General features: G+C 41.2%; 1 protein-coding gene across 1 annotated transcript in view; it reads right to left on the bottom strand.

Moving 5' to 3' along the window:
• Positions 1 to 24,538, bottom strand: part of BANK1 (B cell scaffold protein with ankyrin repeats 1) — a 277,328-nt gene that overhangs the window by 31,550 nt on the left and 221,240 nt on the right. The window contains exon 11 of the mRNA XM_074950677.1: positions 18,719 to 18,985. Coding sequence (XP_074806778.1) covers positions 18,719 to 18,985 — 267 coding nt within the window. The remainder of the gene's footprint in view (positions 1 to 18,718; positions 18,986 to 24,538) is intronic.

The raw sequence follows: 24,538 nt of genomic DNA, 5'->3' as shown, positions 1-24,538 counted from the left end.
CTTACCCACTAATAATTCAATTATTGCAGTTTCTTGCTGCTGCTGCTGTCAGGTTTTCCCTGTGAGGAGCAAAATGTCAATTCCTTGTTTGTGAATGAGACTAAGGATGAAGTGTGGGGAGGAACCAGAGAAAAGTTATCTTTGTCCAAATAAAAGTGACAAATTATGTCCTTACATTAAGCACACCATTTCCATAGATGAAAACAGAACCTGTGCATGTGCATTTTGGGATAGAATTTGTCCCCAAAGTTTTACACATGCTACTGTGGGGTTATTTATGTTACCAAACATATGAAATTATCTAAGAGGCATATATTCTTACTAGGGACATTTACTTATAATGTAGCAGGCCAGGCCTCAGTGCCATTTAAGCTCAGAACTCAGGCTTTGCACATGTGTGTGGAGTGGAAGTCATGAAGGGAGTGCCCCTGTACCGCAGGATAGGTCTTCAGATCGACCTTGCACAGAGTGGTAAGGAAGGTGCTGATGGAAGCAAGCCAAGCGAGTGGCCGGAAGTTCCATACTTTTGGGACTGTAATTCCAACACACTGCACCAGTGTTGTGAATACACTAAAAAACTGGATGAACACACAGGCTTTTCCAGTGACCAGGAATGGCCCTAGTGGTTTTGCCGGCCAGGATAAAAAGTGGATTTTGGTGCCACCCTCAAAACAAGCAGCTGAGTAAAAAGCAAATGAACCAAAATGACCAGCAGAGAAAAACAAAACAAAAAACCCAGCTGAGTAATATGGAGCCCCCTGAACATTGGCACTCAGGGTGACTACCCTGCTTGCCCACCCTAGAAGTGACCCTATTGAGACTCATCCCTAGCTTCAGTTTAGAGGGTTAGATTTCACCTCTTTGACCTTTACCTGCATCGAGCCCACCTAGTCCAGCTGAAGCATTTTCTCCATTGTGGGCTTATTCTCCCATTCGTATGTATAGGGTTCTTGGTGTTTAAAGGATTTTTCCTTTTTAAAGTAGGGGACAAGAGAGTAACCACAACATAGAGGTGAAATTGTGATTATTACTGCATAAAAAGGCATCTGTACTCTATTTTCTACCAGTATTGTTAAATCAATAGCTTGGGGTGTGAGAATTAAGAGCAGAGTTTCTAACAAAATCATCAATAGGGGAAATGAAGTGAGTCCAGGATGGGTACTCTCAACAATATCCCTGATTGGGAAGTACTTTAATTGATAGGCTTTGAGTTTTCTGCTGAGCTTTGAAATGCTGGAGTAATCAGAAATGGAATTAGTCTTCCAGCTGTTGAAAGTAAAATCATTAAAACCACTCTGCATCTTGCTGAAATGATTTCAGCTGGCAACAAACGCTCCATGTGGGAGAACTAAGTGAAAACAAATTAGTCCAATTTTTTGAATGACTGAAAAGATGTATAAGCATAATACTATACAATGGTCACAAACAGAGATGAATCAAGCAATTTGTTCTACCACCCATATGTTGTAATACAGGGTGGGCAAACATTTTGGCCCAAGGGCCACATCTAGGTATGGAAATTGTATAGTGAGCCATGAATTCTCACAAAATTGGGGGTTGGGGTGCAGGGTCTCCAGCTGGGGGTGCGAACTCTGGGGTGGGGCTGGAGATGAAGGGTTGGGGGTGCAGGAAGGTGCTCCGGGCTGGGACCGAGGGGTTTGGAGGATGGGAGGGGGGATCAGGGCTGGGGCAGGGGGTTGGGGCGCAGGAGGGGTGCAGGCTCAAGGTAGCACTTACCTCAAGCAGCTCCCAGAAGCAGCGGCATGTCCTCCTCCGGCTCCTACGCGGAGGCGCAGCCAGACAGCTCTGCGCGCTGCCCCGTCCGCAGGCGCCGCCCCTGCAACTCCCAATGGCCACAGTTCCCTGGCTGCCCTGACACTTAGGAGCTGGAGCGGTGACATGTTGCTGCTTCCAGGAGCTGCATGGAGCGGGGCAAGCCCCCGACTCCACTCCCTGGTGAGAGTTCGAGGGCTGGATTAAAACATCTGGAGGGCTGGATGCAGCCCTCGGGCTGCAGTTTGCCCACCCTTGTTGTAACCTCTGGAATATGGTTGAACTACTATATGGGGAAGGGCTTGCTTGTGTGACAGGGGGAAATTATTCTGTCCTTTCCCACATAAAGAAGAATAAAAAAAGGTGCAAAGGGCATCAGTAAAGCAAACCCTCATTTTGATGGCCAAGATATCATACTTGAGTTCCATCCAAGGCAGGGTGTCTATTTTCTGAGCCTCTCTGCTTTGGGTAATTCAAGTAAGAAGCTATGCATTTCCATTACACTTATTTATCCAACCTATACCTACAATGATCTCCAAGATACTACATAGATGGCCCTTTCAATTTATATTCATATTATGGCTGATTAAGGCATGTGTGGGCATTTATGTAAAAAAACAGAAAGCCAACTTAAACTATAAATGAAAAACCAATACACTTTACATTCAATACATAGATACATATATCCCAGAGAAAACCTATATCAAAATGGAGTTAAGATTGAGAGTACTCGTCACTAGTTTAGGGTACAATGCATTACAGGAATGTTATAATCATCCCCTCCCCCAAAGCATTATAAACCCTGAAAATTCAGTTTTCCAGGTTCAATTTAAAAAGAAATACAAACATAGTAAGTATGAAAATGCACAGGTAGTGTACTTAAATAACCTTAACTCTGCCTTACAGTCACATTATGCATTAACCATATGTTTATGATTAAGACATTTCAGAGTTTGTAATCTCAGATTAGATTACCCTGATCTCTAAAGAAACATTATATTTTTTTAACTCCCCTCCTCCTCCCCCCCAGTTATAAGACAGTTAAAATTGTTTAGATGCACTAGCTGCATTTCTGTAACATATAAGGAATTCTTTTAGGTATGTACTATAATCCAATTAACTCTCCCATGTAAGGAAAGCTGGAGAGCAAAAAGCAGATGTAAGCAGATTCCAGCAGGAAAGGGAAACAGAAAACAAATACTTGAAAGCATGACTGCAGTGATGCCTTGGAAAAATGCCAAATGCCAGGGTTGCAGAATTACAGAATCCACAGGACCCTGAAAGAGATGAAAGGGGCAGTTCACACATGTCAGACTTATTGTTTTGGCTCTGCAGAGGCAGGCAGGAAATATTACACTATTTCAACCTTGAAAACTTTCGTGAAATTGTGCTCTTGAGGACGAATGTGACTGAGTCAGAAAATCAGCATAATGTCACCTATTCAATGCTTTCAATAAAATACACACATGAAGCAGCAGAAGGAGACAAAATGGTGGATATCATTCATCTGAAATCAGCTTGATCAGGGTTATTCAAGTTGCATTTATTTGTCAACTTCACTGAGTCTGGTCTTAGCAGGCTACCTATAACAAGAACTGCATTGCTTAAGAAACATTGACAATTACTAATCACAAAATTTTTTAAAAATTCTACACTGGGATACAGGGCTAAATGATAGCATGAGTTAATTTATGCACCAAGATTTTACTTCTTAATATCAACGTTCACATCTTAACTAGGTCACCAATCAGGATAAGTTTGTTAGTTTCAAACTTATCCTTACTCAATATCTGGTCACATCATAAAACAATCACACAATTAACTACAATGACTGCATCTGATCAAGAGAAGGCCAAGAATGAAATAGAAGGGGTAGGTTACAAATCAGTGTTATGGAGCATTGATAGATGTATGTACGGAATTATTTCTAGCTTTACTTAGTGTAATTATTTTATTACTTAAAGATCATCCCAGGTGTGCATGGCATTTAGAAAAATAAAACTGACAAGTCTCTTACTTGGGAGAGATTAAAATCTAAATTAGACAAAATACAGCAAGGGATGTCAGTAAACAGAGGACAGCAAGCAGGAAATATGGAAGAATGAGGGTTGACACAGTTAGGGGTCATGAGTTATACTGACTGTTATGTTTAATTCTATTAATTAATCAATTCACTTGAATGTTTTCCCCAGCATTCTCTTATTGCTGGAAAACCCAGCAATAAGAGAATGCTGGGGAAAACAGTCAAGTGGATTGATTAATTATTTGAATGTGACATTAAATTGCTGGGTGCTAATTACTTGCTAGGCAAGAAACCACCCCAAGAACTCTTGCTCTGCAGCTTCTATTAGTAGGTAAACATATGCTAGAAGTTGGAAGACCTCTCACAGTGCATCTCAGGAATATTAGGTTCATTATGAAAATGGAACAATTAACTAAGTCTAAAACTTTGGATACATTTATTAGGCTTTGGAGTCCCATTTTTGTTGCACGGAGAGAAGTGATACTGTATGAATTTGCTTTGAACATTATTCTATGTATATCTACAGCTATAGCTTCTTCATTGCTAGTGTCTGAAAAACTGCAATAAAACACAGTGGACTGAAATCTCCTGTCTGGTGCATGGCACATTTTTGCAGAAGATTAGATGTAATTTCCTCCCATTGTGTCAACACATATATCAAGAAAATAAATTTTAGCAAAATAAAAAAGTCTCATTCTCCTGTCATGAGTAGGGTATTTGTGTGTGTGCACACCATGCTCATCTTCTGTGCGTGCTGCAGAAAAAGGGAGTGTGGCACTCCAAAAGGACAAACAGTAACGGCAAAATCCCTTACGCAGTATGGGCTTGAACCAAAGTCTGTTGAAGTCAGTGGGAGTCTTTTCAATAACTTCGCTGGGGGATGATCAGGTCATATGTTCCCCTCTGTAAAGGGGTTTAGTCACTGCAGGAGCACCTCCTTGTGGCCAGAAGTGGTGTAGTGGCTGTCTTTCCATATGGCACCCCCTGCCAATGGTCACTTTGGTGGTCTCTCTTTTTGCAACTTGGTCCTCTGGCCAGGTCATGCTTTAGTCAATCCCCTCCGGGATAACAGAATCCAACCCATCATTAATCCAATGACTGTAGAGCAGATCTGCCTATCTCTGGGCTCCATGGTCATTACACCTCCTACCTCAGGGGGTTTCACCACATCTTCCTTGGTGGCTGGTAGCGGAACCTCTACTCTGGGTTTCCGTTCATGGACCCTGCAGCTAGCAGCCAAGGTCTACTCCCTGTCTCTCTGGACTACATTTTATTTCTTCTATCCCCTTCCCCCCGCCCCCCCCGAGACTGACTGCAGACTCTCTCCTTCAGCCCTTACTACTACTACTACTTCTTCTTCTTGAGTTTGTGGAGCAGCAGACTCACTTCCTGAGTCTATGACTGCCATTCACTGTTAGCTCAGCCATAAAGACAGATGAAATTAGCTAGCCCTACCTCTTTCGTGACTCCAAAGACAGGCACACAGAAAGCTGCTCCTGCTCTACCCATTCCTTCTTCTTTGGAGCTGTCAGTATACATTTGACAATAGTGTCTCCATGTATCACAGATGCACTGATTTGCTAAATCTTGTACATTTATCATTCTTCTCCTTTGTTTATTATATAACTCCATTTCTATATTGGGGGGGATGGATTTCCAGTGATTGGGTATTTTCCCTTTGCTATAGAGTTTGACCTTTCTTAAGCCCTTCTTTTCATTGACATCCTTTACCCACTTCTTTACACTACTTACATGAGGAATTTTGAGTTTTTGTCCTACCCAGTCTCCAGTCAATCCCCAACAGTACATATTAGTGTAGAGTTATCTTCACTATCATCTAATGCTTTAGACCAAAAGCTTAAGTCTAGGATCTTCATTCTAAGAGTAAAAACAACGAGGAGTACTTGTGGCACCTTAGAGACTAAAAAATTTATTTGGGCATAAGCTTTTTGGGCTAAAACCCACTTCATTAGATGCATGGAGTGGAAAATACAGTAGGAAGATATATATACACACAGAGAGTACATGAAAAGATGGGGGTTGCCTTACCAATTCTAACAAGACAAATCAATTAAAGTGGGCTATTATCAGCAGGAGGAAAAATCACTTCTGTAGTGGTAATCAGGGTGACCCATTTCAAACAGTTGACAAGAAGGTGTGAGTAACAGTCGGGAGAAAATTAGCATGGGGAAATAGTTTTTAGTTTGTGTAATGACTCATCCACTCCCAGTCTTTATTGGCCTAATTTGATGGTGTCCAGTTTGCAAATTAATTCCACTTCTGCAGTTTCTCGTTGGAGTCTGTTTTTGAAGTTTTTTTGTTGAAGAATTGCCACTTTTAAGTCTGTAATTCAGTGTCCAGGGAGGTTGAAGTGTTCTCCATCTGGTTTTTGAATGTTATAATTCTTGACATCTGATTTGTGTCCATTTATTCTTTTGTGTAGAGACTATCTTGTTTGGCCAATGTACATGGCAGAGGGGCATTGACAGGCATTTCTCTCTGTTACCTGCATTTCACACACAAGTGTAGTAATGAAGACACCACATGCTATACCCAATGCCTGTGCTTGGATACTGTCTAGTTTTCTCAGATTTGTTTTTGATGCTGACCTGAAGGCCTGGTAGCCATACTCAATATTAGGTCTGTTTAGAACTCTGTTTAGCACTATCACTGTTTTTTTTAATCTGCTCCCCTGGAGGTTCCAGATATACTTTTAAGTAAGTTGATTCTCCCCTTTGGACTTATCTATAATATTTGTAATATGGTCCCTATCAAATATCACACCTAAGAAATTTTTCCACTATACTTATCTGCTGGTCATATATATAATATAATGTTACCTCTTTTTGAATCTTCCAATCCAAGTTGTGAAGATCATTCCTTTAGTTTTATCAATGGAGAACTTGAAACCCCACCTGTTTCCCCATTCTAAACTACTCTGAAGTGCATCGTTGATTCTTTTGGTGGCATTTTCAAGATTTCTGCTTTTGATCCATATGGCACAGTCTTCAGAAAATAATGTAATGCCTATTCCTGCACTCATCTCCTTTGATAGGTCATTTATTACGATTTTAATAAGGGTTAGGCTAATGACACTCCCCTGTGGAGTTCCATTTGTAATGGAATATATGGTGGAAAAGGCCTTTGGTATCTGGACTTTTATATTCTTTTGCTTAGAAAATCTCTTATCTATACATTCTTCCTACATTACCCATAGTTGCCACTTTTTACAAAGTCCCTCTCTTCATTGTAGGCTTTTTCTATGTCCAAGAAGGTTCCAATGTACTCACTGGTTTTCAAGCTTTTATGTGTTTCTGTCTCTATCAGTACAATGTGGTCAGTCACACTCCTACTTCTTCTGAACGCACTTTGTGTTCCATCTATGAGTCTATTTCTTTCTAGGTATATTACTAATCTGTCTGTCATCATCTTTTTCATAGTTGTACCTAAATATGCTGCGAGGTTAATTGGTCTGTATGCCTCAGACCCAAAGTGCATGTTGCTTGGTTTCTTCACTGGGACAATAATCACATGTTTCCAGCCCCTAGATATTTCCCTTTCCTCTATATGCTATTGTTTAATTTTAGTATTATCCTCAGGCTTTCATCACCTAGTATGAAGTATTTGAGCATTTCAAAGCTTATTTTGTCCTTGCCTCGTGTGGTGCTTTTGCTCCTTTTCATCACTTTTTGGAGGTCCTGAATATGGAATTTTTCATTTAAAATAAGATTGACATCTTCCTCCCACCTATTCATTATGTCATAATTATCATTAAGGAACGTTCTTTTCCTTTCCCTAATTTCTATCCCCTGAGCCTCATCATTACTGACTTTTTGAAACATGGTGGCCAAAATTTCTGCTTTTTCTTTGTTGGAGCTTATTACTCTATGGCCTTCCACTGCAAGGCTTCGTGTTGCTCTTATTCTTATTCCATTCATTTTCTGAAATTGTTTGTGTACCTCTGATGTATTGATATCTTTACTTTACTTTCCTGCAGATTTCCTCCAGCTTTTTCTTTTCACCCTTTTTATAGCTCTATGTGCAAGTACCTTACTTTTTTTAATACGTCATTAAGTCCTCACCATTTAGTGTAGCTTTTGCTTCTTATATGCCTTGTTCCTTTCCTTAATTAACTGTAAACATTCCTTGTTCCACCACAGTACGCTTTTCTATCTTTTATAAAGGTTGGTATCCTAGGAATAGCTAGGCTGGCTGTCTTTATAATTTCCTTAGTAATATTACTACAGAATTCCTCAGTATCCTCACTGATACACTGCATGCCCACGTGTTCCTCATGTTAAATAGTTTCCAATTTGATTTTTTTAGGTTTCAAGTGGAGGTATTAGTCTTGTCTTTGTATTTCCTTTTCCTGGATATCTAATGAAAGTCAGGAACTGGTCACTACCCATTTCATCCTCTCTGTAAATTTCCTAGATGCATTTGCTTGCTATGTTACTAGAAACTATTCCCAGGTCTTGGCAAGAAAGGCTTCAGTCTGCTGCAGTGAACCTGGTAGGTCTTCCACCATGTAATATTACTAAATTATTATCTTCAAAAAATTGCTCTAGGACATTTTCCATTCTTATAATTTTTCCAACTTTCCCACAATCTGTTGGGATTGTTCAGATCACTGCAGATAATACATGGGCATGTAACATCCGCAGTTAATTCTTTCAGTTCTATAGTCTAGCTTTCTGCAGGGGTTATAAACATTATGTAGTTTGAGAGATGCAGAGCTGTTTTGTATCAGTATCTCAACAGCATTATACTTGATATTTAACTTTTTAACTCTAAATCAAGGTAGTTTAGATTCTCCTTAACAAAGGTGTACACACCCCCACCCTTTCCTATTTCTCTAGCATGTCTATATATGCCAAATCTTGGATTTTTTTAGTCTAGTTTTTCTATTTGCCAAGTCTCTTTTATGCATGGTACATCAGGCTTTGTTTTCATATCAATAACATTTCTTTAATTCCTGCCCATGTGTGATAAGACTGTGTGCATTCCAGATAAAAATAGTTACCCCCATTCTTGTAACCTTCAATACTTCCTTCACTTAGGAAAGTATGGGAGATGTTCCTCTGATAAATTGGTAGTTCATAGTTACTTTTCAGCAGCTTTAACTATAAGTCTCATTTTCTCTGTTTTCTTTCCTGTCTGAAAGAAGTACCACGTATGCCTTCAGTCACAGATGCAATTTCTTTTTCTATAAGTAGTATATCATCTCCTTTTGCCCCAGTGTCACTCATTACTTTCTTCTCAGTATTTTGTTGCTTGGTAATCCCTACCCCCAACTGGGTATTATTTTTCTCTCCAGGTGTCTCCTAGCAGCTTCTGCATATGAGATGTTAATGATTTTGTTTTTTATATTCCTATAGCTTGCTTTGCCTCGGTACTTTCTCCATATGCTGAGCTGTGTTTTCCTTCACAGTTACAACATTTTTGTTCTGTCCCTTCCTCATAATTATCATGTGAATGGTCTCCTCCACACTTGCTGCATATTAATTTCCCTTTGCAATTATTTGCTAAGTGACCAAATCTTTGACTCCTGTCGCATCTACCCTGTTTGTTTCAGTTAGGAATCCAGGTAGCTAACTCTTCATTTTTAGCTTTCTTAGCACCTTTGTCTTAAGGAGCTGTCCTATTTGTTCTTTGTTTTTGCATTCCACTAATAAGACTCTATGAGGTAGTTTCCCAGATCTTACTATATCTCCAACACTTTTTTTTGAACCATTCAGCAATCATCAGGTGATTGACATACCCTATCTTTATCTTGGGATTTTACTGTTATATAATGTTCTCCCATGTCCCATTCCTGCCTTCCCACTTGCAGTTCTTTCTGCTGGTTCTAAAGAATCTATCCTTTTCTTTTTCCTTGTTTTCAACCAGTCTTCCTCAATGCTTTCCCTATGCACATTTTCTAGCCTGGTTTGAGTATCATTTGTTATCACTTCCATCTCTCCCCAACCAGCAGTTTAGCCTGACCAGCTTTCCACTTCACCCCCAGCAAGAGAACCAGCCACATCTATCCAAATCCCCTAAGCCTCTTTGTGCTACAAACTTCCTACCTTTATAATCACCACCCAGCCCCATCCCAGTTGGGCTTTGGTCATCCATTAAGCCCCTCTCTCTCTCTCTCTGAGGTGCTGTCAGGTATGTTATTTGGCCTCTCAGGCCCACATTAACCCCTTCAGAGCCTGTGTGGAGTACACACCTCATCACGCCCACCAGAGCAGTTCAAAAAGTGAGAAAATAGGAAGTTTCAGCAATTCCTAGTTTCAAATTACTCCTATTCCTCTCCACAAATATTATTGCTAGCATGTGGTCACTTCTGCTGAGAGATAGTTAAAGGCACACAGTACTTGCAGATGGATCAGAAAGAAAACAAAATTATGTCTTATTTGGGATATGAATCTATTAGTCCCAGATCCACAAAAGGACTTAGGAACTTGCACCCCCAGATTTAGGTGCATATGTCCCCAATTTAGATGCTATTGCAATTCACAAAGCTCCCTCTTGTCTGCTGTTTAACTCAGTAGATGCTCAAATTCACTCCGTGCCTAAATTTCCACTGTAAAAGTTCCCTGGGCACCTAAGTTTTCACCTCTGGACATGCACCTGACTGCCTGAGGCAGACGTCTGAATATTTAAATGCCAGCACGATCTTCAAACTTAGTCAAGATAGGCCTTCCCCTTGCCTATCTCACTTCTGGGACTCAATCCACTAAGGGTGCTTGGAGCATGTCTAACTCTACCCAAAATGGCCATTCCCCACTATGCTTGATGAGGCAAAGGACTTGAACAGGGGTCTCCCACCTCTCAGGCAAGTGCCTTATCCACAGGTTATGTGTCTTTCTCTCTCTAGCCTAATTAATATTTAATTATTTAATACAAAGTAGTATTTTTTCCCCAGAGGACTGATGAAACTGCACCCTTTTTTGCCTCCAATGGATTCCTCAGCTTTCAATCACAGTAGTGCATCCTAAAAATGTTTCCTCCCATTGCACCTTTTCAGTAGATTTCTTAATGCCCCAAAGTTTGCTCATCTAAAATCTAATCTTAGTTTACCAATCTAGCCAATAAAGTTAGCATACCAGTTTACAAGCAGAATAAAAAATCCCCATTCTAGCCAGTAAAACTACTAGAGCATTAAACAATCTCAGTGCTTAGTATAATAGAGATCTCTCACACTGGAACTGATTGCTATAGTTACAAGAAATCTGTTGTTTCTTGAGTCTCTGAGGTGCTGGAAATGAGGGATTTTTACAGCATTTGGGTAAACACTGCCTATTCCTTATATGGAATATTCCTGTTCCCCGAAAACCCAACCACCGGTTGCTGCATGTGGTGCAAATTCATTTGGTTTTGATGAGATGCTGGAGTGCAACTTGTACTCTATTCTGGAATAGACGTTGGAATATTGTTCCTCTTCTGACTTTTTGGCTTGAAATTTGTCCCAGGGACAGCCACTTTTAGATGCTAAAATGTTTTCATGTACTTGGGGGGACTGTATGGCTCCAGGGATATGTAATGAGACACAGACTACAGCATGTCACTGGTTGGGTGAAGTAGAATAGTAAAAGCCTTTGCCCCCTGAGAGCTCTTTAAAGACACAAATGAAACAAGTTTGTGGCTTCATTCTAGTTCCTGCTGGACCAGGTGTCCACATAACAAACGACACTGATGACAATTAGCACCCTCATTGGTCGGTTCAGCAAGGAGGCAAGTGACTGCTCAATGAGGGATACTTAATGTATCCCCTCAACCCTTGAGGCAGTCCTCAAAAGTCTGAGTTGGGGCACATTGCTGGGCATTGTGGGAAAGCTTGCACCTGTTGTGAGGATAAATTGAGAAAATTGGGTTCCAGGGCTGTTAATCTGGCACATATAATGAGCATTGTAATTTCACTGTAAAATAAAAACAAAATCCCTTAATACATTTATTTAACAACTGTTTTGACAGCACATAGCTGGAAACATATTGAAATAACCTGGTAAGGAATATTAAGAATTTAAGGAACGGAGAGGGAGCACACAGGGAATGCGCACCATCTGGACAAAGCGCTATTTGGCACCACTCTGCAGCTTCATCTTTTGATGAACTTTTCATATAAAGACAGAATATTTACACTGGTGTGCCCTAAACAACAAGCAGGGATACACTCAACTGTTTATTAAAGATGGAGTATGTTTAGTGGAGTGTTCAGTATAGAAGTTCACATGTTCAGTATAATCTGGCAAAAAATTACATGAAATTAAGAGAAACCTGATTAGAACTCATAACGATTTTAAAAAATAATGAGGGGAATCTCCGAGCTGAAGGGTCATAAAAACATTAAATTACAGATCTCTTTACTTTCATCTGCTGCGAGACACAGGGCCGAGATACTCAACTTGTATGTGTTATCACAGTTCTGTGGAAGTCAATGGAACGATGCCAATTTACACCATCTGAACATCTGACCATCATCCTTCAAAGCGTAGTCCTACTCTGAAAAGTGGCTGTGTATAAATGGTATCATGGGTTCCTATGTTAATTGCCTCTAAATCAACAAATCCCAAATTGTGGTCTGCAGAGCACTTGTTGGTGATCTATGGAAAGCTGGTTAGTCACATATTTCTCCAGTCCAGTGAGTCACAACCTTGTTTCTGGCTGCTTCTAAAGTTATGCTTTTTTAATATGGCTGCAGGTACGGGGAAACCTGTGGGTAAGGCTCAGTGAAAGCGTGGATAGAAGCCATAACTGACGTAGAACAGGCTCTATCGTGTTGAGGCCTGGGTTGAATTATTGTAGGCAAAGTCCTCATAGGGTCACCTTGTTGGTAGTTCAGGGAACAATGGGGATACTGCTCCAGAACCTGACTGACCCATTCCATCTGCCCGTTAGCCTGAGGGGGCTCCACGCTAAGGAACTAAAAAATTCACACCAAAAGTGGGAGATGAAGTGTGGTCCTCGGTCTGATACGCTACTGGTTGGCAGACTGTGGAACTAGAAAAGAGGCACACTGTTTCCTGGAGAGTAGAGATTTTGTGGCAAGAAACAAATTGTACCATCTTGATCAGGAGGTCGACCATGACTAGTATCACCATGCACCCATGAGAGCAGGGCAGCTCCACAAGGAAATCTAGAGACACGGTGGACCAAGGCTGGGGTGGGGTGAGAAAGGGGTGGACAAGACCAAGTGACTTTGAGCATGGGTTCTTCTGTGAGCCCAAAGGTCGCAGAATTTAATGTATTTCTTGAAAATAAGAGCTGTCACTGGGCGCCTCTGTCACTACGTGGTGTACTTCACTGCCTGGTCAGTTTGTGTGCTCGCATGGGCCCAAACACACACCAGGTTATTATCTTTCACCACGGTGTGTATTTATTCTTTTTTTACAAAGTAACAGAGTGTAAAGCAGGCTTACAGCAAGAGGAGGCTTCCACAACACCTTCACTCCTCAGCCCAGGCTCACCCTCTGAGTGCCCCTTCTGAGCTTCCCCTTGCTTCCTGTTCCATCCAATTACCTCATTAGCCCAGAGATCATCAACTAGGTGTGCACAATTCCACAACAGAAAGTGTATAATTGGCTTCAATTAACCCTGCACTCTTCCCAGTGCTGAAGCAGGTGACTGGGGTGCTACACATAGTACCTTGTCACAAGAACTCAAACCTGGCCACGAGAAACTCTATGAAATCAAGCCCTGCGTTTTAGACTGGCCAAAGTGCCCAGCAGGCAGCGCGTCATCAGACAGTTTTAAAGTCTGGAGTTCAGGCTGTACTTGCAGGGACATAAATGGCGGTATATGCTATTTGATCATTTCTCAATGAGTGAGCACCGTAAACAGAAACTGGGCCCTGAATAAACCTTTGCCTACATGGAATGCTACTGACTTCAAGAAGGATCTATTTGTGGAATGGCCTCCCTCTTGGCTGGCATCAGGACTGAATGTGAGGGGCTCGCCTAAGCTAATAGCATGCATCTCTACTGTTTGATCTTAAGAAGCAGACTCTGTAAGTGGTAGCAATGACAGACTTGTATCCTCTCTGGATGCGCTATAGAAGAGGAGAACACACACTGACCAGTAGGTTACCTACTTCCTGTTGACAGGGGATGGTCACCCTGAGCATCTGAAGGCCACAACAATTCAGAATCCTGGACGAGCCCCCACTAACCCACACTCACCATTGGGCTACACCTGTCCAGTCCACAATACAGGATCAGGGCCTTGGCGATAATACTTTACATTTAAATAACATCGTTTAGCTAAAGTTTTCCAAAGTGGTCTACCTAGTAAATTTCACACAAAAAATACATTGCAACCTCATTATTCTTTCCAAATCAAGCACTCAGAAGTTAGGGGATGCTGTAATTAAGCTTGCCCATGCAACACCCCTGTGAGGTAAACTGTGGTGTTATTCCCATTTTACAGATGGGAAACTGAGGCACAGAGATTAAGGTCAAAATTATCCACTGATTTTGAATGTCAATTTGAGACACGAGGAACCAATTTTTCAGAGTATCTAGCATTACATAGCACTTTATACATTCAGAGCACAGCTCCCAGTTACTTCTGTTGTAAATGTGAGCACTCAGTACTTCTGAAGATCAGGCCCCATGATCTCAAGTTGGGTTAGAAAAAGAGGAACACACAATTAGTGACTACCTGTGAATAGTCTGGTTTAAGTGACTTGCTCAGCACCACACAGAAACTCTGTGTCAGAAACAGGGATAGAATCCAACTCTTCAGAGCAGCATTCAACTGTGTTAAACATGAGACCGTCCCTTCTATTACTACAATCCCATGTCTTATTCAGCATAGCTCTTCCATTTTGCTGCAACTAATGATGCAAAGGTCCTACAGACAACACTACTCAATCTTGATTTATCCCAAGAGCAGGGTCAAATAGGCCTGTGGACTGAATCACCCAGGGGTCCCGTGGGAAAAAAATGTGATCGTGTAATTGATGCATATGGACAAGGGGGCCAAATTAAGGTTGTACAGACAACCTTAATTCTGGCATTTCCTAACTTTTGAGGGCTTGAATTTGCAACATTAATAATGTTCTTTTAACACAGCTTTGAGGTTTGTTTTTTTTAAAAAACCAACTGACAAAACAAATTCCATCTTGTGACATCATATTGATACCCACATTGCTGTTCATCAGCAGGGTTGGAACCATTTAATCCATCACACAAACCTCTGCCATTATAGCTAACAGAGCAACTGATAGCAGTTGTTCCCCACATGGCTCCCAGTCGCATTCTCCTTGCCCAGCCAGTCCCAATCCTCCCCCTTCCAACTCACAGTCACAATTTCTCTCCCTCCTCCAGTCCCAGGCTCACAAGACTCCTGGTCCCAATCTACTCCTTTCCTTTCCTAAAGATCCAGTTTTTGTCCTCTCTGCATTTGAATCAGATGAATCAGAATTCCTTCTCTTCACTAACTAGATGCTAGTCAGTCAGTCCCTACTTCACAGCATGGGGGCACTATAGCATTTCAAAGAACTCTCTTTCAACATGGGCAAAACAATGTATTTTTTCCCCATCTTCATTTTCCAAAACAGCTGAACCATTTTGGCTGAATTTTTTTAAAAATATGCAGCTTGAGGCAGACACCCAGCACAGAAAAGGTCATCTCAAATGGTTAAAGTTTTTAAAGTTTGGCCAAGTTATAAGGAACTGAAATCAGGGTCTTATAATGGAAAATGTTGGATAACCTTAATAAGAGGTGGTGCTACCAGCCCTGCCTTTAAGAAAGGCATGACATTTGTTATGGTTTTCTTCCCATTATTGGATAAATGTAAGGTTATGTCCTTAATAAAGAGAATGGGGAATTTAAATGAAACATACCACAAGAATCTTATCTTCCAAGTCCTCTCTCAGAGAATACAAGATGGAAGAAAATTAGTTTTCTAATTAAGTGATGACTTTCTAGGAAATTAGTGCAATTCTTTTACATCCAGCTAAATTCTGAGAAACCTAGAGGGAAACCGCTGAGGTTAAGGATACCAACAACCATTCGTAATAGCTCTGTAAAAGAAAAGATCCTTTTGGCGAATGTGGTGCAGATACAGAATATTCAGTGTAGCAAAATGGCTTTTCTTTACATAGCACTTAAGAGTTCTGTGGAAATCTTAGGAGACAAACACTTAAAGGCCAGCAAAATACCATATGCCAAACTACCCACAGTAAAATTAAAATGTCTGTGTATTAATAATCAAATCATAAATCCCAAACAAAACAAACTACACTTCCAGCACATTTGACACTCCACTTCTTACCAATGTCTCTTTCTTTTGGCTTTGTCTGTAATGAGTACAAACACCTGAGGTAACTCTGTTTTTTAGAGACAGAGTTTTATCCCCATCCTAACCAAACACCTATCACATTTCTGTATACATTTTCTCTTTCATTTCCATCCCTTCAGCATAGTTTAAACTCCAATATTATATTTCAGTATCATCCTTATTTACATAAAACTGAACTGAAGAAAGGAGCTTTTCAATTGTGGAATTACGTTTTCTGTAATAGTTACAGATAGATGAACTGATTTGGATAAATTAAGAACCTGCCCAAACTTTGGCCCAAAACTCAAACTGAACTTGGTATGACTTTTGTTTAATTAAAAAAATAAAATAAATGAGGATAACTTTAACTGATTTTTTTTCTTTTTCAAGTAATTCAAACAGAAGAGGAAACACTGTTCTCATGGTATTTCTGACAGAATAAAAGCAGGAAGTACTAGACATCTCACCAGAACGCCTGCTCCCAGGAGATTTCCAAAACAATTTTTCAGAAGCAGGAATTTCAGATCACTTTGATAAAGTTCAGATACACATCCTAATTTATGTGTAATTATTTCTACCAAAATGAGCTTCTATATCTTTGAGATTTACTCATTAGCTATCATAATGACAATTTGTGCACACAAAAACCTTTAAGATACTTTATTTCAAAATGCTAATTTAATGTCACAATAAGATTGCTAGGAAAGGAAATGTGGTGTGTGGTCAGGATACAGAAATGTTTAATCATAGATACTGAAACAGCAGTTCCTAAATGCTCTTTTCCACATCTTCTTCCCCTGAGTTCAACACAGTTTACTGATGATTTGTGATAAATGAAAAAAGAATGGACAGAATTTTAAATCAGCAGTTTCGGATAACTTGCCTCCAAGAGTTTTCAAGAAGCTGGCTGAGGAACTTGCTGAACTGTTAATGTTGATTTTCAATTACTCTTAGAGCACTGGGGAAGTTACAGAAGACAGGAAGAGAGCTAATGTTGTGCCAATATTTAAAAAGGGTAAACAGGATGACCCACGTAATTATAGGCCTGTCACTCTGACATCAATCCCAGGCAATGGAGCAGCTGATACAGGACTTTTGATTAATAAAGAATTAAAGGAGGATAATGTAATTAATACCAATCAGCATGGGCTTCTAGAAAATAGATCCTGTCAAACTAACTTGATGTCTTTTATTGATGATTTACAATTTGTGCTGATAAAGGTAAGAGTGTATATACATAGATTTCTGTAAGGTGTTTGATTTGGCATTGTACATTTAGATTAAAAATTAACTGGGCATACATTAAATGGGTTAAAAGCTGGCTAAATGATAGGTCTCAAAATGTAACTCCAAATGGGGTATTATCACTGAGAGGGTTGGTTTCTAGTGGGGTCCCACAGGGCTTGATTCTTGGTGTCACATTATTGACCATTTTTATCAGTGACCTGGAAGAATACATAAAATCATCACTGATAAAGTTTGCAGGCAACACAAAAATTGGGGAGTGGCAAATAATGAAGAGGATGGGTCACTGATATAGAGCTATATGGATCACTTGGTAAAGTGGGCGCAAGCAGCCAATCAGCATTTTAATGGAGAAAGTTAAAGGGTGACTTGATTGTAGTCTATAAGTATCTACATTGGGAACAAATATTTGATAATAAGCTCTTCAATCTAGCAGACAAAGGTATATGATGCAATGGCTGGAAGTTGAAGCAAGACAAATTGACATTGAAAATAAGACATACATTTTTAACAGTAAGGCTAATTAACCATTGGATTAATTTACCAAGAGTTGCGGTGGACTCTCCATCAATGACAATTTTTAAATCAAGATTGGATGTTTTTCTAAAAGATTGGCTTTAGGAATTATTTTGGGGAAGTTCTGGCCCTGTGTTAAACAGGAGGTCAGACTAGATAATCACAATGGTTCCTTCTGACCTCGGATTCTATGAATTTATTATTCCAGAAGGAAAGCAATGAAGGATAGCACCATAAAACAAGATGGGAATAACCTCAGGAACACTACCATTATCATTGCATATTCATTGAGAATTATGTAAACCAACAAAAAATAGAGATGAAACTTAGACTACTACTCAGTGTATCAATTTGTTTACCTGTAGAAACACATTTTAAAAGAATGGATTTCAAAATAATGGGATTTAAGGGAAGAACCACAGTAAAGAAAGTTCTGAAGCTGGGGTTGGGGAAAGGAAAGATTTTTTTTTTTTTAATATTGTTACTTGGGCAATATATTGCACCCTTTGTTAACTGCTTGAAGGACACACTGAACAGAATGGACCAGATCCTGAGGTGGTGTAAACTGGTGTAGCTCCACTAATTTACACCAGCTGAGTATTTGGCTGAGTAATTTTTCATATTGTGTTACTATTTTAAGTAATTTTGATTAGGTTTTTTTTAAAAAAAGCAGCATCCTCTTAGATGCAAAATTGAAATTAGCAACAGCTTGGATACTTTTTCAGTTTGTTTCAAAGAGAGAATAGGTTGATTCAAGTTTATTAATAAGCCAAGGACCTCAGCCTCAAGTAGAAGATAATTTTTAGAAAATTAATATTCATCATTCACAACAGACAACTCTACCTGGAGTACAACTTATCTGTCAGTAAATATCTTTAAACAAACCTTACCTTGTACTATGTAGGGAGTGTTCTCTTCTTTAGGGGAACACAAGGGACGAGGGGCAGGTGCTGGTGGCCGGTTTATAATAAAGGATCCGTGTTGCTTTCTTTTCTCCTCATCAGAGGCCAGTATCATATCATACACACTGTCATCCAACTCGGCAAAAGTATATGGATCCTCTTCATCCTCCTCAGATTTATCTTCTTCTTCACCATATACTTCCAGATGACCAGAAGTCACATCTCTTTCCTTTCTATCTTCTACCCATTTCCTTGCTGCAACATAGACAAGTTGTTTTCAATCTTCAGACTCCAAAAAGCTGCATTCTAATGCCAAAATTTTCAAATTGGGCACCTAAATACATATTTAGGCGTCTAAAGAAACGTGGCCTGATTTCCCACAGCTCCTATTAAAGCCCATACAGATGGTGTCTAGGGGAAAGACTGCATTCTCATTTTTTCTTCATAGTTTTTGCTAAACTTTTTGAGACTGGGAGCCAAGAATGAGGACCCTAAATAAATGGCCTTATTTTAAAAAATACTGAGCACCCAGCAGCTCCCACTAAATATAAAAGGTTTCTTATCCTTAATAGTAAAGCAAAATAAATGGCAGCTGTGGGGTTCTCAGCACTTGTGAAAATCAATTCACTTATGTGCCAAAATACCACCTTAGTAGTCTAACTTTACCTACCCATATTTTTAAAATTTTAGCTTTTGTCTCCCACATGTCTTCTGTAGACATGAAGCCTCTTCCCAGGTGTCCCCTCCTGGCTTAGGGGCTGCCCCATATGTGGTCTCTCACCTCAGTTTCCCTCTTGGATCCCTAGAAAATCCATGCAACCATGTTCTCAAGTCCATCAACATGTATTAACAAAACATAGCACAAATGTCTCACAACACGTCACCCCAGTGCAATTAGTCCTTAAAAAAGCCAGCTTTGTTCTCACCATAAGCCACATCTCCATCCCTCTGCCAGGACAGCCCAGCCCTTCCTTCATGGGTGCAATCCTGTTCTTCCCAGCGGGAGCTCCCACAGCCTCTCTGCTGGGAGCACCCCTCACTCCCCCTGGCTTCACTCCTCACTGTTCTTCAGGGTCCAGCTCTCCACCAAAGAGACGTCAGTGGGTAAACCCCTTCACTGCTCCCCTTTCTTTCAGCCCCTTATGGCCATTGGCTCCATCTCTCTGACTTAGAGCCAGCAGGAATCTCCCTCTTCTGCTGCTATTGCCTTCAGCCTTCTCCAGCACTGGCCCTCTGGGTTGAGACATGTCAGTCAGCAAAACCTTCTGGCTGCTCTCCTGCCTTCAGCCTTCTCCCAGGAACTACCTTCTGTCTCTGGCAGCTCTTATCTCCTGCCCTTCCAATCTGCTCTGACTCTCCTGGTCTCTTGCTCACAAGACCTTATTTGGCATGTCTACCCTGCAATCAGACAACCGTGGCTGGCCTGTGCCAGCTGACTTGGGCTTGGGCACTGTTTCACTGAAGTGTAGACGTTCGGGCTCAGGCTGGAGCCTGGGCTCTAGGACCCTGTGCCGTGGGAAGGTCCCAGAGCTTGGGCTGCAGCCCGAGCCTGGAAGTCCACATTGCAATGAAACAGCCCTGCAGCCCAACCCCCACAAACCTGAGTCAGCTGGCACGGGACAGCTGCGAGTTTTTAATTGCAGTGTAGATATACCCTTATATTCCCCTGGTGCTACCCTGCCCTCTTCATCATCCACCTGGACTGGAACAGGAGAGCCAAGCCCAGTTTCCTTTAATGGGACAACTATCCTGCAACACCACCTGTTTTTTGAGTTTGACCAAGATGTACTGTTGTACTGTATTATAAACCATGAAAGGCAGGGCCGTCCCTAAGGGGGTGCTCCCCACAGACCCCCCCCCAGCACCTCCTGACGCTGCAAAAGCGGCTAAACAGCTGATCCACAGCTGGTGGGAGGTGCTGATCGGCAGGGCCCACTGGGGAGCAGGAGGCCCTGGGTGGGAGGGGGAGGTTCTGGTAGGGGGGTCCTCCTCACCCGCCTGCCTTTCGCCTCATCTCCCTGTCCACTCCTCACGATTTTCTTGAAGAGCGGGACTCCCCAAAGCACGGGGCCCGGGGCAGTTGCCCCAATTCACTGTACCCATTTGTACACCTGGGGCTCTGATGAAAGGGTCTCCAGATGTACTTTTACAGCTCATGACATACAGTTCCATTGTATATCATCTTTTGTAATTCATGCCAATGCCTTAAAAAAAAAAAAAAAAAAAAACGGTTTCCTGAGCCTTTGCTTCCACCTTCCCCATATTCCACACATTGTGTTTTCTGGCTGCCCAGAATTGCATTCACTTTCTATTTAAAAAGCTGAGGCAGAACTAATAATATCCCAGATTTCATTTTTTAGACAGCAATATATTAGAAGCTTGTGCAGAGAAAATGATATTAAAAACAGCAGCTGGTAGATGTTTCATTTTTAAATCAGTGGTTTTAAAAATACTTGGACAGATGTCACAAACGTACTTAGCACAATTTATTAATGAGGGATTCTGAGGCCACAAAATGACGCATGTTTACATTTGTTATTGCTGTCTACCTACTGTCCCCAAACAAACAGAAGATCCCCTAGTAGGTTTTAGTAGTGAATCGTGGTTCCCTTCGTGTTGTTGTGGTCCCCTGCGTATGTCTCTTAATGCTTAAAACCGTTCTGCTGCTAATTAGAGTGAGAAACATTTTGTGTGTCTTGGGGACTACATCAGGTGAATAAATTTTAAAAGTGATACTATGTTCATGTAAACCAGCTATCTAATTATCACCTACTATGTTCTCTGGGTTTCTTATATATAAAATATATTGTAAAACATCTACTGTGGTGGATAAAAAGTCTGCAATATTCTATACTTAATGTGAGAAATAATCTGTTTCCATGTTTCTGTCTCAGTGGGCATTTTCATTCTCTGAACTCCAATAGGGGGCACTCTTATGCCATCAACAAAAAAACCAAACCCTCTCTCTGAAAAAGGGCTGAGCACTAGAATGCCTTTTATCTATTCCTAAGCAATACCTGCAGTAAATGGCTGACTAAAAATGTGTAGTGATGACTCGTTACAGTTTGTCTTTGAAAAGAAACTATCATCCTAATTTAGAGAAGATCCTCATATGTTATTTTCCTTTTCCCCTTCCCCAGAAAGCTGTAACGATGAAACCAAAGCTAATACTTCATGAAAACACAGCACGTTTTAAATGAAGGATTCATATAGGAATTGTTTCAGAGGCACCTTACATTACCCCTAGCTTGTTAACTGCCTGTGCTCTGTATGTCCATATCTACCTATCTGTTCAGGTCCATATTTATGTTTTATAGGAATGAGACAGAGATGGAAGCATTACTAATGCATGGTGTAGCCACATATGAATTATGCAGGTTAATCCAAATTTATACCAAGAAATTCCTTATTCCAAGTCTACCCCTCTCATGTATGTAGCTACTGAGAACAGGGGGTATTGCAAGAGAAGTTAGGGGCATTTGGGGGTCATGGTGACAGTGCACCACTTTATGGTAAGTAGATGTGTTTTGTAATTTGTAATGTAATTTGTAATCTTTACTTTTTAATATATGAATATAAACTTGTAGCATCCTGTATGAAACCAGGTTTCAGAGTAACAGCAGTGTTAGTCTGTATTCGCAAAAAGAAAAGGAGTACTTGTGGCACCTTAGAGACTAACCAATTTATTTGAGCATAAGCTTTCGTGCGCTACAGCTCACTTCATCAGATGCATATGAAACCAGCTTTTTTCTTTCACGTTAGAAGACTGGAGGAAATCCCACTGGAACAAAACAACCCCCCCCATATCCTGGAGAACAGAAAGCTATAAAACATGTAGCCACTCAGATACCATGAAGATGGCGATAGATTAGATAGAAAAGACTACACAATAGAGTGGGGTGCGGAGACTATGGAGTGTAAATTGTGAAGGAAGTAAGGATCTAGGAAATAGGTAATCTGTAAAACCAGATGATTAGAGGTGAGAGGCAACCTAGGCAGTGGAAAGGAGCTAGGCCAAACTCAAAATGGCTGCCAACATTATTGCACAATAGCCAGGGTTTATTTATTCATACTGAACAAAATCCTGAAGTCCTTATTCAGAAAAAATAAAGAACAGATACTTACCCTATGGTAACTGTGAGTCTTCTAGACCAGTGGGTTCAACTTTTTCTCATTTACGGACCCCTAAAATATTTCAAATGGAGATACAGGCCCCTTTGGAAATCTTAGACATAGTCTGTGGATCCCCAGGTCCATGAACCACAGTTTGAAAACCATCATTCTAGAAGGTGACTGTGGATCCCACTCTAGGCGCACATGTGACCCATGTGCATAAGACTGGATTCTTTTTACTAGCAGTGTCCATCGGGGTTGTGCATTCACCCTGTATCTCCTCTTGCTCTCGTGTGAGGGCATAAAGAGTGGGGAGACCAGGACCCTCCCTCATTTTCTTTCCAGTATGAAGCTCATGTTTTTTGAAGTCTCTTAAAGTGGGAACGGAGGGCAGGTCATGGGTTCCGCACTGACTAAAACAACTAGAAGAACCACAGTTCCTGTAGGGTAACCGTTCTTCTTCAGGTGGCCTGGGCATATTTCCACTTGAGGCTCCAGGCATCTGCACCATTAGCTTCCAGAGCCCTCTGGACAGCAGTGTTCTCTGGGCCCGCTTGTCCTTCAGTTCCCCAATCCTGAAGGGTTTGAGGGTATAAAAAAAGGTATAAAAGGGGAAATGCAGTTCTTTTCTAAACACCGATGGTGCAGCAAGCTTGGACCACAGCGTCTTCTATATGTTCCTCGACAGTTTTTGTTTTTTCTTTTTCTGCCCTTTGGAGGCAAAATGTGTTTAGAGTTATGTCATAGGGCAAACCCAACTGGAGAGCCCTCCAGCAGCAGGCCATGGCACAACAAGGGAACATGCCTCAGTTTCCCTCCTTCACTGGTTCTCAGAAATAGTCCCAACGGTCTTATCAAGTACAAATATAGCTCTCACAGTTAATTTATTACAGGGGTCCCATGCACATAAATCCTAACAAAACAAGTCCCCAGCTCATCAATAAACAGCCCCAGTGTGTCTCACCACACCTTGTCCCCAGCCTTCAGCCCACTTCAGCCTTCTCTGGGCATAACCCTCTAGCTCAGGAAAGTCAGCAGGTCTCTCTCTCTCTCTCTCCCCCCCTCTCTTTTTCTCTGCTGGCTTCCAGGCAATTCCCCACTCTTTCCAGAGGTCTACAGAGCTTTCTGCTCTCTACAGGGCTTTCCCAAGGCAATTCCCTGCTGCTCATTCAGGGCCCAGGTGTTCTCTTTTAAGCCTAAGTGGGGGTTTGCTGACCAGTAACAGCTGCACTGGCAACTGCCCTCCAGTTAGTTTGTCAGTTTGTCTTTTAAAAGAAAAGAGGAGCTGCCCCTCTGGTACAGACTTGGTCTGAAGCCACAGGAGTCACCTCACACACGCCTACTGTTGTGGGTGGCTTCTCAGGCCCTGTTGACTAAGTTGGCAGTGAATAAAGTCCAGCATCTGCTTTTAAGAATGTCTTACAGGAGTGAATTTGGCTGCCTCCCCATCCCTGCTCACAGGGGAGGCATCTCAGGTTGGCCACTGTTAAAGTCCCTGGCCTAGGAGACCTAACTATATGCCTAAAGTGGCTCTCTGGCCATTGGATCCAGTTTCCAAAAGCTCTGGATCTGCAAACTGGATCTGGACCTGGGGGCCATCCATGGATCTGGTGCTGCAAAACACGGATCTGGATCTAGCAGCAAAACATGAATCTGAGGCTGCAAAACCCAGATCCAGATCTGGCAGTCATACAT

This window comes from Natator depressus, chromosome 4, assembly GCF_965152275.1.
Source record: "Natator depressus isolate rNatDep1 chromosome 4, rNatDep2.hap1, whole genome shotgun sequence".
In the NCBI taxonomy this organism is placed as follows: domain Eukaryota; kingdom Metazoa; phylum Chordata; order Testudines; family Cheloniidae; genus Natator; species Natator depressus.
This window is presented reverse-complemented; position numbering and strand designations above follow the sequence as displayed.